The 16,066-nt window shown below is 44.9% G+C and overlaps 1 protein-coding gene across 8 annotated transcripts in view; it reads left to right on the top strand.

The window, feature by feature from the left end:
- Positions 1-16,066, top strand: part of QRICH1 (glutamine rich 1) — a 34,982-nt gene that overhangs the window by 3,390 nt on the left and 15,526 nt on the right. For 5 of the 8 annotated variants that reach the window (XR_002827060.1, XM_023746945.1, XM_023746942.1 and 2 more), the window contains 3 exons: positions 7,567-7,896; positions 8,588-8,620; positions 10,906-11,940. Coding sequence is in view for 7 of the 8 variants with exons in the window: in XM_023746945.1 (XP_023602713.1) it covers positions 7,588-7,896; positions 8,588-8,620; positions 10,906-11,940 (1,377 nt within the window). In the remaining variant the exon portion in view is untranslated. The remainder of the gene's footprint in view (positions 1-7,566; positions 7,897-8,587; positions 8,621-10,905; positions 11,941-16,066) is intronic. The other 3 variants (XM_006106104.3, XM_006106103.3, XM_023746946.1) reach the window with 1 other exon arrangement.

The following is a 16,066-nucleotide window of genomic DNA, read 5'->3' on the forward strand; positions in this document are numbered from 1 at the left end:
CGTGGGGTCGATGAACAGCTTGATGGGGAGTCAGGAAAAGGCTTTATATTGGAGGGACCCGAGAAAGGATAATTCCGGTGAGTACTTGGGTCCTCCCTTAGTATCTAAGTAGAAAAAAGAAAGAAGTGAACAGACCAATAGGAATGGAATCGATTACTGCTTTGGAGTAACCTTTGTCCTTGGTACCATCTTGTGTTCTAGTGATAAAGTAATAAAATAATGATAACGGTCGTGTATGAGGGCCTGCTGTGTCAGGCACTATGCTAAGCTCTGATGGAAGGAAGTACAGGGGAAATACTAGTGATCAAAGTGTGCATACAAAAACAAATTTCGTGGGTCTTTTGTTGTGGGGTGGAGTGTCTGTTTATTGTTTTGCAAAGCAGCTATTCTTAAAGTATTCAGAAGCAAATGCTTGTTTACAGACCCCCCCACTCCATTAAGCCCCAGAGTGGCAAGTGTTTTGTTTTTTGTTTTTTAAATTTTTATCATCACTCTGAGGATATGTTTATTGACTTGAGAGAGAGAGAGAGAGAGAGAGAAACACCTTTGTAAGATTCATTGCCTCCCATACACGTGTCCCTACCAAGGATTGAACCCGAAACCTAGCCATGTGCCCTGACGGGAATCGAACCCACAACCTTTTGGTGTACAGGACCACGCTCCAACCAACTGAGCCACTCGGCCAGAACTTTTTGTAAGTATTTTAATTAATATTTGCTGCCCCTCACCAAGTCCTTAACTTGGAGCTAATTTAGAATCTTGTTTCTTTTGGGGTTATAGAGAGTAGATTCATTGAGTTTATTCATTTCTCCTCCTCTATCTCAAGACTCAACCTTGTGTCTTGTGAACAGCATCTTGAAGTATTTAACAATCTGTTATTATGCAAGCATCTGGTGCTTGACGGGTTTATCTTTGAGTTTGAGATTTTGAGGGGGAAAATCATACTATAATCAACCAGAGTTGTTTGTGTGTTTGTTATTGTTATTGCTATGTAACTACTCTGCAAAAAATTTCACTCTTTTTTTTTTTTTGTTTGTTTAATACAAATTATGGAAAATACAGGAGAGTACTAAACAAGAAGAAATTTAAGTCCTCTGTGATTCCACCACTCCAGTAAAACTGCTGTTAAAATTTAGATGCATTTTTGCCAGCTCTTTTTCTTATGTATATAATTAAAGAATACTGGAATCCTATATAATAAAGTGCTAATATGCAAATTGACTGAACAGCAGAACAACTGGTGCTATGATGTGCACTGACCACCAGGGGGCAGATGCTCAACACAGGAGTTGCCCCCGGTGGTCAGTGCACTCCCACAAGGTGAGCACCGCTCAGAGCGCAGCAGTGCTAAGGATGTGTGACTGCCGGGAGTGGCCCCTGAGGGCTCCTGGACTGTGTGAGGGCACATGCCGGGCTGAGGGACACCTCCGCGCCACCCCCCCAACCCCCCCCCCCCCCCATGTATTTTGTGTACCAGGCCTCTAGTAAATAAATACAATTGTGGGGTTTTTCTGTTTGTTTTTTAAATATATTTTATTGATTTTTTACCGAGAGGAAGGGAGAGGGATAGAGAGTGAGAAATATTGATGAGAGAGAAACATCCATCAGCTGCCTCCTGCACACCCCCTACTGGGGATGGGCCGCAACCAAGGTACATGCCCTTGACGGGAATCGAACCTGGGACCCTTGAGTCCGCAGGCCGGCGCTCTATCCACTGAGCCAAACCGGCTAGGGCTAAATACAGTTGTGTTTGCTCCCTTTTCACACATAGCTTGTTAATGTGTCAACTTTGTGTTGGGGTGGAGAGGGATCAGCAAGAATCTTCTAGGTACCAACAGCTTTTTTTTAAAGCTACTGTGTTATAGAAAGATCTATGGAGTCACAGCTTACAAGCCAGACCTTTATATTTTAAGTCAGTGGGCAAAGGAATTTCAATCTTTCAATAAATGATAAAGGGACAAGTTGTTTGATGTTGGGAAAAACATTAGATATTTACCTTACATTTTGCAAAATAAATTCTGAATGGATCAAAGCACATAAATAATACACTATAAATTTAAAAAATTGTAGATGAAAAAATGGCCTGATCTTATGGTAGGGAGGACTATTTCTGAACATAAAAGCAAAGGAAGAAACCATCACCACTGTTGAGAATTTAATTCTTCTGTGTTTTTCTTTTAGTGACTAGTGTGAAAAATTTCAATATATTTCTAAAGCTTTTTCCCCCCTACACAGCCCTTTTGTGTCAGGTCAGATGCTGACTTCGGGCGCTTTCATTACTGGGATGTGTTAGTCTGGTGGATATTGCCAAGTGAGCAGGTGAAAAGGACAAGAAATGAAGCCGTGTGTGTTTCAGTCTGTGTAAATGGACAGTTTGAAATGTTCTTTGAAGTTGGCCTTTTTCATTAATTTTTTTAAGTCTTCCATTGAATACATTATTTGTTCCTATTTTTTAGCTTGCTCTGATTCCGTGGTTTTCAAACGATTTTGTGGACTTGGGTAGTGTCAGTGAAGACCCCCCGCCCCCGGGTGCTTAGTGAGAAAAAGCATTTGGAAGCAATGGCTTCTGCTTGCAGCCCCACCAGCAGTAGGCGCTGTGCTCGGAGCACTGCATATGTGTTTTTTCCATGTTTTAAATAAATTTACTTTCCAGAACAATAATTTTACATGCTTTCGTTTTATACTGGCACGCTTCAATGCAACCTTGTCATTAACAAGTTCTAAAACAAAATTGATTTGTTCTATTTATTTTTCTGTGTTTTTTTTTCTTTATTAAGGTATTACATATGTGTCCTTATCCCCCCATTGCCGCCGCCCCCCTCCCCCCAATGCCCTCACCCTCTTGGTGTCTGTGTCCATTGGTTAGGCATACATGCATGGATACAAGTCCTTTGGTTGATCCCTTACCCCCACCCTCCCCTACCTTCCCTCTGAGGTTTGACAGTCTGATTGATGCTTCTCTGTCTCTGGATCTGTTTTTGTTTGTTTATGTTGTTCATTATATTCCACAAATGAGTGAGATCATATGATACTTATCTTTCTCTGACTGGCTTATTTCACTTAGCATAATGCTCTCCAGTTCCATACATGCTGTTGCAAATGGTAAGAACTCCTTTTTTACCGCAGCATAGTATTCCATTGTGTAAATGTACCTGCATATGGTTTTATACTTTTGGCTCTAAACTACTTAAAACACATGGCTAGCTACTTACCAAAAGGTGTTTTTATCATTGAATATTTCAAATATTTTCACAAGTATAGAGAAGATATAATGAACGTGTGTGTATGAACCTTTATCAACTTTTCTAAGTTTTATAGATTTTTTTCCTTTTTTTTGATGAAAGCTTAAAGAATAAACTTTGAGACTTCATAGCAGATACCTTTTTCCAAGCTTTTTTCCATTCTTTTTGAGAGATGACTATCCATCTTACTTGCGATTCTGCCCAGGGAATAAATTGATATTTAAAGTTTCTCGTAGTGACATTTTTGAAGGTTGCATTCTGGGTATACTGACAGGATTTGTTTGGAGTAGAATAGTTTTTATCATCTTTGAAACCTTGATTTAGAAAAAAACTCCAAGTTTGATTTGGTAGAAATGCTGTGTTCTAAAACTAAAAGATGGATTAAACAGAAATTATACTCACCTAGCTAAATGTTTGTCAGAAATAGAGGGCATGGGACTTCAATTTCTTTGTTACATAGTGGGAAGTCTAGAGATACTCTAAAGTAATGAATCCACAAATAGAGGCTTAAAGCTATCAAGGTGATTGTGACAAAAAATAAAATGTGATTGGCAGAAGTTGGTGAGAGGAAGATGATTTAAATGCCCAAAACTCACCATTCCTAAAGGACAGATCAGTGTTTATTCAAAATGGGAAGATCAGGAGTCCCTGGCTGGGGAGCTCAGTTGGTTAGAGTGTTGCCCGGAGATGCCAAGGTTGCAGGTTCAGTCCCCTGTCAGGACACGTACAAGACTCAACCAGTGACCCTGGCCAGGTGGCTCAGTTGGTTAGAGCATCATCCTGTGCACCAAAAGGTTGTGGGTTCCATTTCCGGTCAGGACACTTGCCTAGGTTGTGGGTTCGATCCCTGGTCCAGGCGAGGACAGGAGACAACCGATCAATGTTTCTATTTTTCTCTTTACCTCCTTCCCTCGCTCCCTCCCTGCCTTCCTCTCTCTTTAAAAAACACACATATCTTTGGGTGAGGATTTTTTTAAAAAAAGAATCAACCAATGAATGAATAAATAAGTTAAACAAATTGAGGTTTCTCCCCCCCCTCTTTCCCTCCCTCTCTCTTTCTCTTTTTCAAAAAAAATATATTTTATTGATTTTTTACAGAGAGGAAGGGAGACGGATAGAGATTTAGAAACATCAATGAGAGGGAAACATTAATCAACTGCCTCCTGCACACTCCCTACTGGGGATGTGCCCACAACCAAGGTACATGCCCTTGACCGGAATCGAACCTGGGACCTTTCAGTCTGCAGGCTGACGCTCTATCCACTGAGCCAAACGGGTTAGGGCTCTCTCTCTTTCTCTAAAATCAAAAAAATAAAATTGGTAGATCAAGAACCAGAAGTCAAAGTATTCTTAGTGATTTCTTCATTTTATATCTTTGTATAGTATTTGAACATTTCTTCTTAGAAAATGGATGCATTACTTTTACCCTCCCCCCCAAAAAAAGAAAAACAAAAAACACAGAAAATCCAAGTGGAAAATACACTGAAAAGTGAAGAGAGCTTGTTTCTAGGAAGAAAGTTGGTGCCTTTCTCCTTTATACTTAATATCAGACTTCCGATGAGTCCCTGGAAGTAGGAAACTTTAAAAGGTGAGAGGAAATAAGGCCACTAGGAACACTCCAGGGACTGCCTTGACCAAGCAGTATTTGTATGAAGGTTTCCTAGTTCTTTAAATTTAATTTGCAATGTTTCTTTGTACTTGCTGTGTGCTCATATTTATCTTCTCTCAGATTTGAGACAAAGTTTGTGCTGCATGATTCCTTATATTTTATTTTTTATTGCTTTGACATATAGCTGTGTTTCCTGCACAGGCAATCTTCAAAATTCAAGCAGTCGCTCAATATTTTACAGGAATGCAACTAATTTTTTTTTAAATATATTTTATTGATTTTTTACAGAGAGGAAGGGAGAGAGACAGAGAGTTAGAAACATCGATGAGAGAGAAACATCGATCAGCTGCCCCCTGCACACCTCCCACTGGGGATGTGCCCGCAACCCAGGTACATGCCCTTGACCGGAACCGAACCCGGGACCCCTCAGTCCGCAGGCCGACGCTCCATCCACTGAGCCAAACCGGTTCTGGCGGAATGCAACTAATTGATGAAGGAAGTAAATTAGGAAATAGGAATGTCAGTTGACCTCTGCTGTTTTATAACGGAGGTAAAAAAAACCACAACACACCAAAAACCTGAACTCTGCACCGGCATGGGCGAGAACCCGTTACCTGCTGCTGGTATCCTCTCTCCCGGCCCCTCTGAGCCGAGGAGCACTAGTGTATGTGATGAGGCATTAGGATCACATGTTGTGAACTTTGTGTGCCGTGGAGTCTGTGTTATGAGAGGTGTCTTTGTAGGAAGGGCGTTCCAGCTGTGATGTTCCCATCCAAGGGAGGCCTTGGCGCGCTGTGCCCATGTGAGTTGGTGGGTCGCCTGCACTGAGTGGCCTGCCCTGACTAACGGAAGGATGGGTGCGTGGCCTTGATCTTCTCACGCATGTGGACAGCATTGATAGCTTAATTTTGAAGTCCCATAGAAGATCACTATGCCCTGCCCTAGAGAAGGAAGAGCTGGGCAGGGGTGGGGAAAAGAGGTGAAAGGGACCGACGGGGAACTCTCAGGAGGCGAGGCCTGCGCCAGTGCTCGGTGTGCTCTGCCCTCGCTGTGCTGTGGTTTCCTAGGAGCCTGGGTTCAGGCAGGATGAGGCCTGTGCTGTCTCATCTGTGGAGACGCACATGTACAATGTGTTATGTACGTCGTCATAGAAGATGCACTGCTGGGCTCTTCTGTTTGAGACACTGAACAGAATCTGTGCTGTGCTTACAGCGCTCCACAGGAGTATTGCCAGTTCCGTCAGTGAATAGCAGGAAGAGTCGTGTCTTTTCTTTGGTCTCACTCTGGCTGTGGGTTTTTCCCCAAGGTACATACATACTAACCATTTACTGGGGAAAAGCATAACATTTATGGTTGTAAGTTATAGATATTATGGAGCCAAGAGTCATAATGCTTCTTGTTCCAGATTGAATTCCAAATGCAATGAAGCACCTACTATGTGTCAGCCATTCAGAGAGGACCAGGACACAGTTTGTCTGCCAGTTGAAAGAGATGATATAGACACTTTACATCTGTAACATAAGGCAGAACATGCGGGCAGTGAGAGACTGATGTTTCTAGCCTGATGGCTCAAGGAACAAGTCATTTTTCCCGACATTTGAGGTTGACTGAGAGTCCTTTTGGCAAAAAGGGTCACTTGGCTGGTGTGGCTCTCTCATCCTGCTGCTGCTTGTAGCTGTTCTGGAGGTGCTGCTGACCAGGAAAGGAGGGGGTGGCAGCAGCGGCAGCAGGGCAGGCGGCCGTCCGTCACAGGGCGCATGGTTGTCCTTCAGGAACTGGGAGCTCCTCCCCACTCCTGCAGGTTAACTTTCCAGGTAAAGACCCTGGTGGGAAACGTGTAGAATTGGTTTCTGAATTGTGGTGGTGACCTAGTCATTTAAGACACCATTCAGTTCCTTCCTCCGCTTACGTTAGCAATGAATACCTATGGAGCCCTCTCTGTGTCAGGTTCTTTCCTAGGTGCCTTACATATATTTAATCCTCATGTCAATTTTGTGAGGTAAATACTATTTTATCCCCATTTTATAGGCAAGGAAACTAAGGTCAACTGACTTGTCCGGGATTGCCCAGCTAAGGAGAAATTGGGGTAGGATTTGAACCTAGGTGGCCTGGCCCCAAAATCCACGCTCGTATTCAGTCAGCTGTGTCACAAAAGAATGAGCAGTATGTGGCAACATGGAATTTGGGGTGCTCCTGATGAGAGGTGGAGTGGTCAAGAACACATCCCCTATCTCTTGGGTCTTGCCATAGCTGGTGGTATGCTGTCCCTTCACTGTAGCACAGAGTTGGCAGTGGAAATAGGACAGGTCAGTAGGATCCCTGTTCCTAGCTTCCCTGGTAGTCCTCTCTGTGATGGTCACAGAGCCGTTTTGCATGTGACTCATTGTCCAGTGCTTGGCTCTGCAGAAAAGACGGGATTGGCCTAGTGCTGGGTGGAGAGCGTGTTTTTAGCCTGTTTCATCCAGTACTGTGGCGCATGCTTCTGTTTTTTTGTCTTCAGTGTGATAGTTTGATTAAGAAATGTTTATGGAAACTATTTTCAGGTACCATTAATTGGAAAAAATAAAGTGGTATAATAAAACTTTACTTTGGATTCCAGATGTATACAGCTGCCCTGACTATTCTATTCTGATGCAAGCGTGATTGCCCTGTGCATTACAAGATATAAAAATAATAGCATAATTTTGACTTATGGCCACTTATTTTTATTACTAGGAACCCTGAGGCCTCTGCAATATGAATAATTCTCTGGAGAACACCATCTCCTTTGAAGAGTACATCCGCGTGAAGGCGCGGTCTGTCCCACAGCACAGGATGAAGGAATTTCTGGACTCACTAGCTTCGAAGGGGCCAGAAGCCCTTCAGGAGTTCCAGCAAACGACTACCACGACCATGGTGTACCAGCAGGGGGGGAACTGCATTTACACTGACAGCACCGAAGTGGCCGGCTCTTTGCTCGAACTTGCCTGTCCAGTCACCACCAGTGTTCAGCCACAAACCCAGCAAGAACAGCAGATCCAGGTTCAACAGTCACAGCAAGTCCAGGTAAAGGGCAACGCTGAGGTGCTCCTACTTCCTGGGCTTTACTTGCCATCATGGTTGTGTTTAGTCAGAGTATCCCATCTACATACAGTCTCAGGTTACTTTCACCAAGGGGAATATTCTTTTTTAAGCATTTTCTTTAATACATAGTTTCATAGTTCATGCAGACCAAAAATATTTGCAACCACTGTCAATGACCACAGATGCTTGCCTTTGCTTTGGAGAATTGAATAGTCTAGAAATCAGAGGTCTCCTGGGACTATTTGATGTGACATGCTGATGTAACTGAAGTTCCCTTCCACCTTACCTCCCTGAGCAGATCAGGAACACGGGAGGGGTAGTCTTGGCTCCTTACTAAAAGCATGACATTTAGAGCTCGTTTGAAAATGGAAAAGCTGATGGATTCTAGTGATGGTCATCTAGCTGTATGGTTCCATGAATCAGGGTACCTGCAGATTTCTAGCTCTGCATTTGCTCTTTATAGTTTATAAGCCTCAAGAAACAGTGCTAATCAGTCACGAGCTTTCCAAAAGAGGAGGAACTAATACATTTGCTGGGATGGTAAACGTTTTCTTCTCTAGGGTTCTTTATATAAGTGAAACTGAATCTCTAGTTTCAAATGCTGCTTTCTTGCTACTGAATTGTGGTTACATTTCATTTTGCCCTTGATGCTTTTTTCCCACCAACAAAATAGAAAAGGGAGTGGAAGAGGCAGGAGTGTGGTGAGGTATGTTCTGGTGAAATAGAAGGTTAGTCCTTTGCCTCTTGGGACTGCAAGTGGATATATTCCTCTATTTAAAATTTTAAATTCCCACCAGTAGTGGCGTATGAGGATTCCAATTTTTTTTACATCCCCACCAACACATGCTATTTGTCTTTTTATTTTTTATTTTTTTGTAGCCATCCTAGTGGGTTTGAGGTGGTATCTCATGGTTTTGATTTGCATTTCCCTGATAGCTAACAATGTTGAACAACTTTTAATGTGCGTATTAGCCATTTGCATGTCTCCTTTGGATAAATGTCTATTCAGATGCTCTCCCATTTTTTTGTGTATGATATGAGGAAGCGGTCCAACTTCATTCTTTTTATATGGACAGCCAGTTGTTCTAGCACCATCCTTGGTTATCTTTTGTGCTGTCTCCTTCTGCTATTAGATAGATATACTCCCACATCTGCCTTTTTGTTTTCTTCTTTTCTAATTTCTAGCTGTGTTTAAAGTAATTTAGATATGTGTGTCTGATAGGAAAATCTTTCCCTTTTTTTTTGAAATTTTATAAGTTTATTTGAGCCAAACTGATGACATATGCCATAAAGCCAGATCTCAAATGCTCCCAAATCTTTCCCTTTTTTATACATGCATATTTTTATTGATTTCAGAGAGGGAGAAGGAGAGAAAAACAATGATGAGAGAGAATCATTGATCGGCTGCCTCCTGCACGCCCCCTACTGGGGATCAAGCCCACAACCCAGGCATGTGTCCTTGACCTGAATCGAACCCGGGATCCTTCAGTCCACAGGACAACGCTCTATCCACTGAGCAACACCAGCTAGGGCAAATCTTTCCCTTTTGTAAATTACACACTATGCATAGCATCTCTTCGTGCTGCTTTGTATACTAAAGTAATAATAAGACGAGTTGCATTATCAGAAATGTGTGATCCAGGATAGAGTAACCTTCCTCAAATTAAATTTTCAGAAATCTTACGGGTTTTTTAATGGCTTCTCTATTAAGGACAAGCATGTCTTAAATAAGCACTCAAACAAAACAAGCAAATAAACAAAAACAAACTCATATATACAGAGAGCAGATTGGTGGTTACCAGCGGGGAAAGGGCAAAGTGGGTGAAGGGGTCAATTGTATGGTGAAAGGTGCTGACTAGACTTTGGTATTGATCACTTTGTAGTGTGTACGGATATCGAATTACAGTGTTACTCATTATATAATGTTATCTACCAATTTCGCCTCTTTTTTTAAAGGCACTCTAAGGAATTGTTAAATAGTGCCTGTATTTTATTTATTTTTTATTTTAAAAAATATTTTTATTGATTTCAGAGAGGGAGAGCGAGATAGAAATATCAATGATGAGAGAGAATCATTGATTGGCTGCCTCCTGCATGCTCCCCACTGGGGATTGAGCCCACAACCCAGGCATGTGCCCTTGACTGGTATCAAACCCAGGACCCTTTAGTCCGCAGACTGACACTATGTCCACTGAGCCAAACCGGTTAGGGCAGTGCCTGCATTTTAGCAGCAAAGCTGGAGATATTTCCAAAAGACATTTCAAAAGTTTTCTCTCTACTGTGTTTTCCACTAGTTGTTTGGTGGGAGTAGTTTTGATCCTGAGTTGGGAATTGAGTGCCTGTGGAAAGAACATACTTGTCTTTTTGACCTTTTAGAATAGTGATCCGCACACTTTTTATCATTCACTCCCATGGATAAACTATTTTTTTAACGTGCAAGGAAATATATATTTATAAATTATATACTTGTACTACTATATCAATAAGCAAAACCAAAAGTAGTCACATTTTAATCCTCACCCAAGGATATTTTTCCATTGATTTTTAGAGAGAGATAGAAACATTGATGTAAGAGAGATTCATTGATTGGTTACCTCCTGCACGCTCCCCGACTGGGGCTGGGGATAGAGTCTGCAGCCGGGGTATGTGTCCTTGACTGGAATCGGACCTGGTACCCTTCAGTCCGCCGATGCTCTATCAACTGAGCCAAACAGGCCGGGGCAAAGGGGGTCACATATTTAAAAAAGAGTGAAAAATGAGCAAAAGTTCAGATATTTCCTTTGTAGGCCCCAGTTGATAGCCTAGTTGCTCTCACGTGGATGTGTGTTGCTCTGAATGCAATGGTTTTGGGAATGGTGGCCTCCTCAGAAGCCTTGGTCCGGCAGCCCTTCCTCCTCCATGCCTAGGGCCCTCCGCCTGACATCTTCTCTCCCCTGCGGGGCTGGGTCTCAGTGTTGTCTCATTTACTCACTGTGGCTCTTGTCGCTGCAGGTACAAGTGCAGGTACAGCCGTCTCCGCAGCAGGTTTCCGCACAGCAGCTCTCCCCGCAGCTCACCGTGCACCAACCTCCTGAGCAGCCCTTCCAGGTCCAGGTGCAGATCCAAGGCCAAGCACCACAGCCGGCAGCCCCTTCCATCCAGACCCCAACGTTGCAGAGTCCCAGCCCCTCACAGCTACAGGCAGCCCAGATCCAGGTGCAGCACGTGCAGGCGGCGCAGCAGATCCAAGCTGCAGAGATCCCAGAGGAGCACATCCCACATCAGCAGATCCAGGCTCAGCTGGTGGCTGGCCAGTCTCTTGCCGGGGGTCAGCAGATCCAAATCCAGACCGTGGGTGCCCTTTCCCCACCACCGTCCCAGCAGGGCTCACCGCGGGAAGGGGAGCGACGGGTTGGCACAGCCAGTGTTCTCCAGCCAGTGAAGAAGCGCAAAGTGGACATGCCCATCACTGTGTCCTACGCCATCTCAGGGCAGCCGGTGGCCACCGTGCTGGCCATTCCACAGGGCCAGCAGCAGAGCTACGTATCTTTGAGGCCAGACTTACTGACAGTGGACAGTGCCCACCTGTACAGTGCCACGGGGACCATTACCAGCCCCACCGGAGAGACCTGGACCATCCCTGTTTACTCTGCCCAGCCCCGGGGGGACCCTCAGCAGCAGAGCATTACCCACATTGCCATTCCCCAGGAGGCCTACAACGCAGTTCACGTCAGTGGCTCACCCACGGCCCTGACGGCTGTAAAGCTGGAGGACGACAAGGAGAAGATGGTGGGCACGTCAGTAGTGAAAAACTCCCATGAAGAGGTCGTGCAGACCCTGGCAAACTCTCTCTTTCCAGCACAGTTCATGAATGGCAACATCCACATTCCAGTGGCTGTGCAGGCTGTGGCAGGCACATACCAGAACACAGCTCAGACTGTCCATATATGGGACCCTCAGCAGCAGCCACAGCCACAGACCCCCCAGGAACAGACGCCACCGCCACCGCCGCCTCAGCAGCAGCAGCAGCTCCAGGTTACTTGTTCAGTAAGTGAGACTCACCCGTGCGTAGCCTGCGCCCTCAGGACCCACTCAAACCCAGAACTTGCCTGGCAACCTCTGACCCTTCTGGTTGTTTATGCAGTGATGCTAGTCTCGAAGTAGTAAAGTGTTTGATATTCTAGATGGGGTAGGGGAGGGGACAGAAGCAGTAAGTGAAGCTATGAAACAGGAGTTCTGTCCTGGTACCTGGAGGTAAATGAAATGATCAGTAACTGCTTTAGGGTTACCTGGGGTGCTTCATTGTTAATATCTCTTTGGAAGAGTAAAGTTCTAAGTAGAGACCAATGGTACCCCTAAGTGGTATCCTCATCCCAGGAGCTACTTTCTGTATCATAAATGAGAGGATCTAGTGGAACCTTAGTAGTTTAGCACAGACTTTAAACTAGCTCAGTGGAGCAGACATGTAACTGTTCCTTTTTTCATTGTCATCTGTGGACACAGTGTAGGTGAATTAGAAGATCTAAAATACCTCCTGGTTGGCCTATCACCTTTGGGAGCCTTGAACAAGCCATTTATGCAGTGGGATTTCCCAAAGGTGTTTTTATGGTCCTTAAAAATCCTCCTATATAATAAAAGGCTAATATGCAAATTGACCAAACAGCAAAATGACCACAGTCACTGTGATGCCCACTGACCACCAGGAGGCAGATGCTCAACGCAGGAGCTGCCCCCTGGTGGTCAGTGCGCTCCCACAGGTGGAGCGCCGCTCACCCAGAAGCTAGGCTCATGGCTGGTGAATGCAGCAGCAGTGGCGGTAGCCTCTCCTGCCTCCACAGCTGCACTAAGGATTTCTGACTGCCGGCTTAGGCCTAAGCCATCAGTGGGCCATCCCCTGAGGGCTCCCACACTGCGAGAGGGCGCAGGCTGGGCTGAGGAACACACACACACACACACACACACACCACCAGTGCATGTAGGCCTCTAGTAGTAAAGATAAGCCTTGGTTACTTGAATTTTCTTTAATGACAGCTATGTTGAATATTTTTTTTAAGTTTTTTATTTTGAAATCATTTAGATTTATATAAAAGTTGCAAAAATATAATTCTGTTGAAATTTTAACTTTAAAATTGTTTTGCTCTTTTATCATTTCTAATTGTTAACTTCTCAAGACTATTAGTGCACTTCCCAGTCCTTGTCTAGCAGAGCTTTAGAGTGGATCTGCTGAAGACAGTGTGCCTCACAGGGCAAGGGCTCCTGGGCTGCATGGGAGGGAGCTGACACAAATGAAGCACTGGCGGACCAGGGACCACGCTCAGAAACTTGGGCAGTAAATGATTTTGATGAGGCAAAAGCTGACCAGGCAGCAGTACATGATCTTAGGTAACTTTATTAAAGAACTATTGAATAATCAGCTGCCAGGCCTAGAAGTAGCACAAGACAGTCATTGTTTCAGGTAGCTTATAGTCCGTTGTAGGAGTAAGAACATATAATTTCTATCTCGTTGAATTATTTATAAGGAAGCATAATGAAGTGTGACATTGTGTGCCACACACACAAAGAAAATGGACTTCAGAAATCATTGCAGGCTAACAGTCAGCAGAGGCTTCTTGTGGGAGAAGTGGATGTGCTCTGGTTTATAGCTCACTGACAGAATGGAGCAGCACGAGCAGTCAGGGATGGGAGGAGGGACATGGCCGTGGGCAGCATGAGGGGGGCTCTGGGAGAGAAGGTAGTATGGGAGCAAAGGCGTTACCTTCACAGAGTGAAGAGTTGAACTGGATGATGATTTCGGGTGGGCAGTTTTTCCGATTCCTACGAGTGTGATTAGAAGAAGAATCAGCCTGGTGGTGTGCTCAGTGGTTGAGCATTGGCCTAGGAACCAGAAGGTCACGGTTCAGTTCCCGGTCAGGGCACAGGCCCAGCTTGTGGGCTTGATCCCCAGTAGGGGGTGCGCAGGAGGCAGCCAATCAGTGGTTCTCTCATCATTGATGTTTCTTTCTTTTCTTTTTTTTTTTCCTTCATTGATGTTTCTTTCTCTCTCTCTCCCTCTCTGAAACCAATAAAAATATATTTTAGCCAAAACTGGTTTGGCTCAGTGGATAGAGCGTTGGCCTGCGGACTGAAGGGTCCCGGGTTCGATTCCAGTCAAGGGCATGTACTTGGGTTGCGGGCACATCCCCAGTGGGAGATGTGCAGGAGGCAGCTGATCGATGTTTCTCTCTTATCGATGTTTCTGGCTCTCTATTTCTCTCCCTTCCTCTCTGTAAAAAATCAATAAAATACATTAAAAATATATATATATATATATATTTTAAAAAAAGAAGAATCAAGTGTGGGGGTGGGGAGTTGGTTGCCTCTAGGAGAGACCAGCCAGGAGACTTGTGATAGGGCTTGTACTGAGCTTCGCTTGCAGGCTTGGAACTCATCATGCCTCTTCTCAGCTCTCTTGGGCCTGATGGTCCAAATTTCAGGTCAGGGCTCTTGGTACTCATTGGTCTCTTAATAATTTGTACATTCGGGCCTGGCTGGTTTGGCTCAGTGGCTAGAGCGTCAGCCTGTAGACTGAAGGGTCCCGGGTTCGATTCTGGTCAAGGGCACATGCCCAGGTTGCGGGCTTAATCCCCAGTGGGGGGCCTGCAGGAGGCAGCCAATCAATGATTCTCATCATTGATGTTTCTGTCTCTCTCTCCCTCTCCCTTCCTCTCTGAAATCAATAATAAAAATATATTTTAAAAATAATAATAGTTTGTATATTCGGGCCCTTCAGCAGAAGATCTTCCCTGGAGTTCATTTAGTGGGCCCCTGTTCTTCGGTGCTGTGTCTCCGTTGGGAAAGTCTTATGGGGACTTACATCAAGCATTATTACCAGAAAAAGAAAAATTGGGAAGAATGCTCCTCATGCAGGAAAGGTCAGTTTGTCCACGTACACCACAAACATCCCCTTGCCGCCTCCTCAGGGTCTGTGCTGAGGAGCAGCGTGACTCAGACAGTCTCTGCCCGTGGGGCTCTCGCAGCCTGTGGGCAGGCAATTGTGCTGTGGAGTGAGCTGGACTCTAAGGAGAGTGTTGTGCTCCTGCACCTGCCATCCCTGTATGAACACTCTCATCACCATGTTTATGGCAGAACCTCCCTCCCCCGACTCTCACCCACCTCCATCGCCTGCCTGCCTTCTCCTTCTCCGCTCTCCATCATCCCAGAATCCTCAAAAGGATTATACGTACAAGCCGACTCCACTTGCTAACCAGTTTTCAACACACAACAGTGCTCTTGTCCGGCAAGGTCAGCAGTGGCCAGATCCAATAGGCACATCTGTTTTCAATCTTAGCAGCACACAACACAGCCTTCTTCAAACTCGCCTGGGCTTTCATTTTATACCCGGTTTCTTCCTGTGCCGTTGATTCCTTCCCTTCTTAGGATCTAGTGTCTGTTCCTGTATCCGAACCGTACATGTTGATGTTCCTCCGCGAGCAGTACTGGCCCTTTTTTCTCCCTCAGGGATTTCTGTCCTTTGGTACGGTTTTCACATAATCTAGATTGGGGGGGGGGGGGGGGATGCCTGGCCCCAGGGCCCTGTCCTTTGATCGGGCCCTGCCAAGGCAACCACAGACAGAACTTGAAATTCAGGAAATCTAGGAGCTTCTTTCACAGCAGCATAATTTTAAATTGATCATGTTGTATGGCCCACAAATGATGATACAAATGTGTAAATGGCCTTTGGCAGGGAAAAGGTTCCCAGCCCTGCCCCAAATGGTGCTGCTGCTAAAGGTGTTCCCGACACTGCCAGCATTGCTCTTCGGTTCCATATTGTAACTCATTTAATTCTCCCACCAACCTTACGAGATATGTGCCACTATCTCCATGTTACATATGAAGAAACTGAGGCACAGAGATTCAACAACAAGGCCACCATTAGTAAGTAGCAGACTTGGGATTCAACCCTGGGATTGCAACCCCTGTGCTGCACTGACACACACATCTTAGACTCTCCATGCCTTTCCCATTAGGTCCCTTCCCACACGTTCAGCAGTTACTGTTTACTTGGATTTAAGAAGATCCCTCAGCTCTTCATTAGCATCAACTCTGCCACTATCGAAAACTTCCCAATCCGAGAAAGTGGTAGCATTAGCCAGTCACCCATTTCTTTAAGCCAGAAACCCAGGAGTCGTCCTGG

This window comes from Myotis lucifugus, unplaced genomic scaffold, assembly GCF_000147115.1.
Source record: "Myotis lucifugus unplaced genomic scaffold, Myoluc2.0 scaffold_768, whole genome shotgun sequence".
NCBI classification, from domain to species: Eukaryota; Metazoa; Chordata; class Mammalia; order Chiroptera; family Vespertilionidae; genus Myotis; species Myotis lucifugus.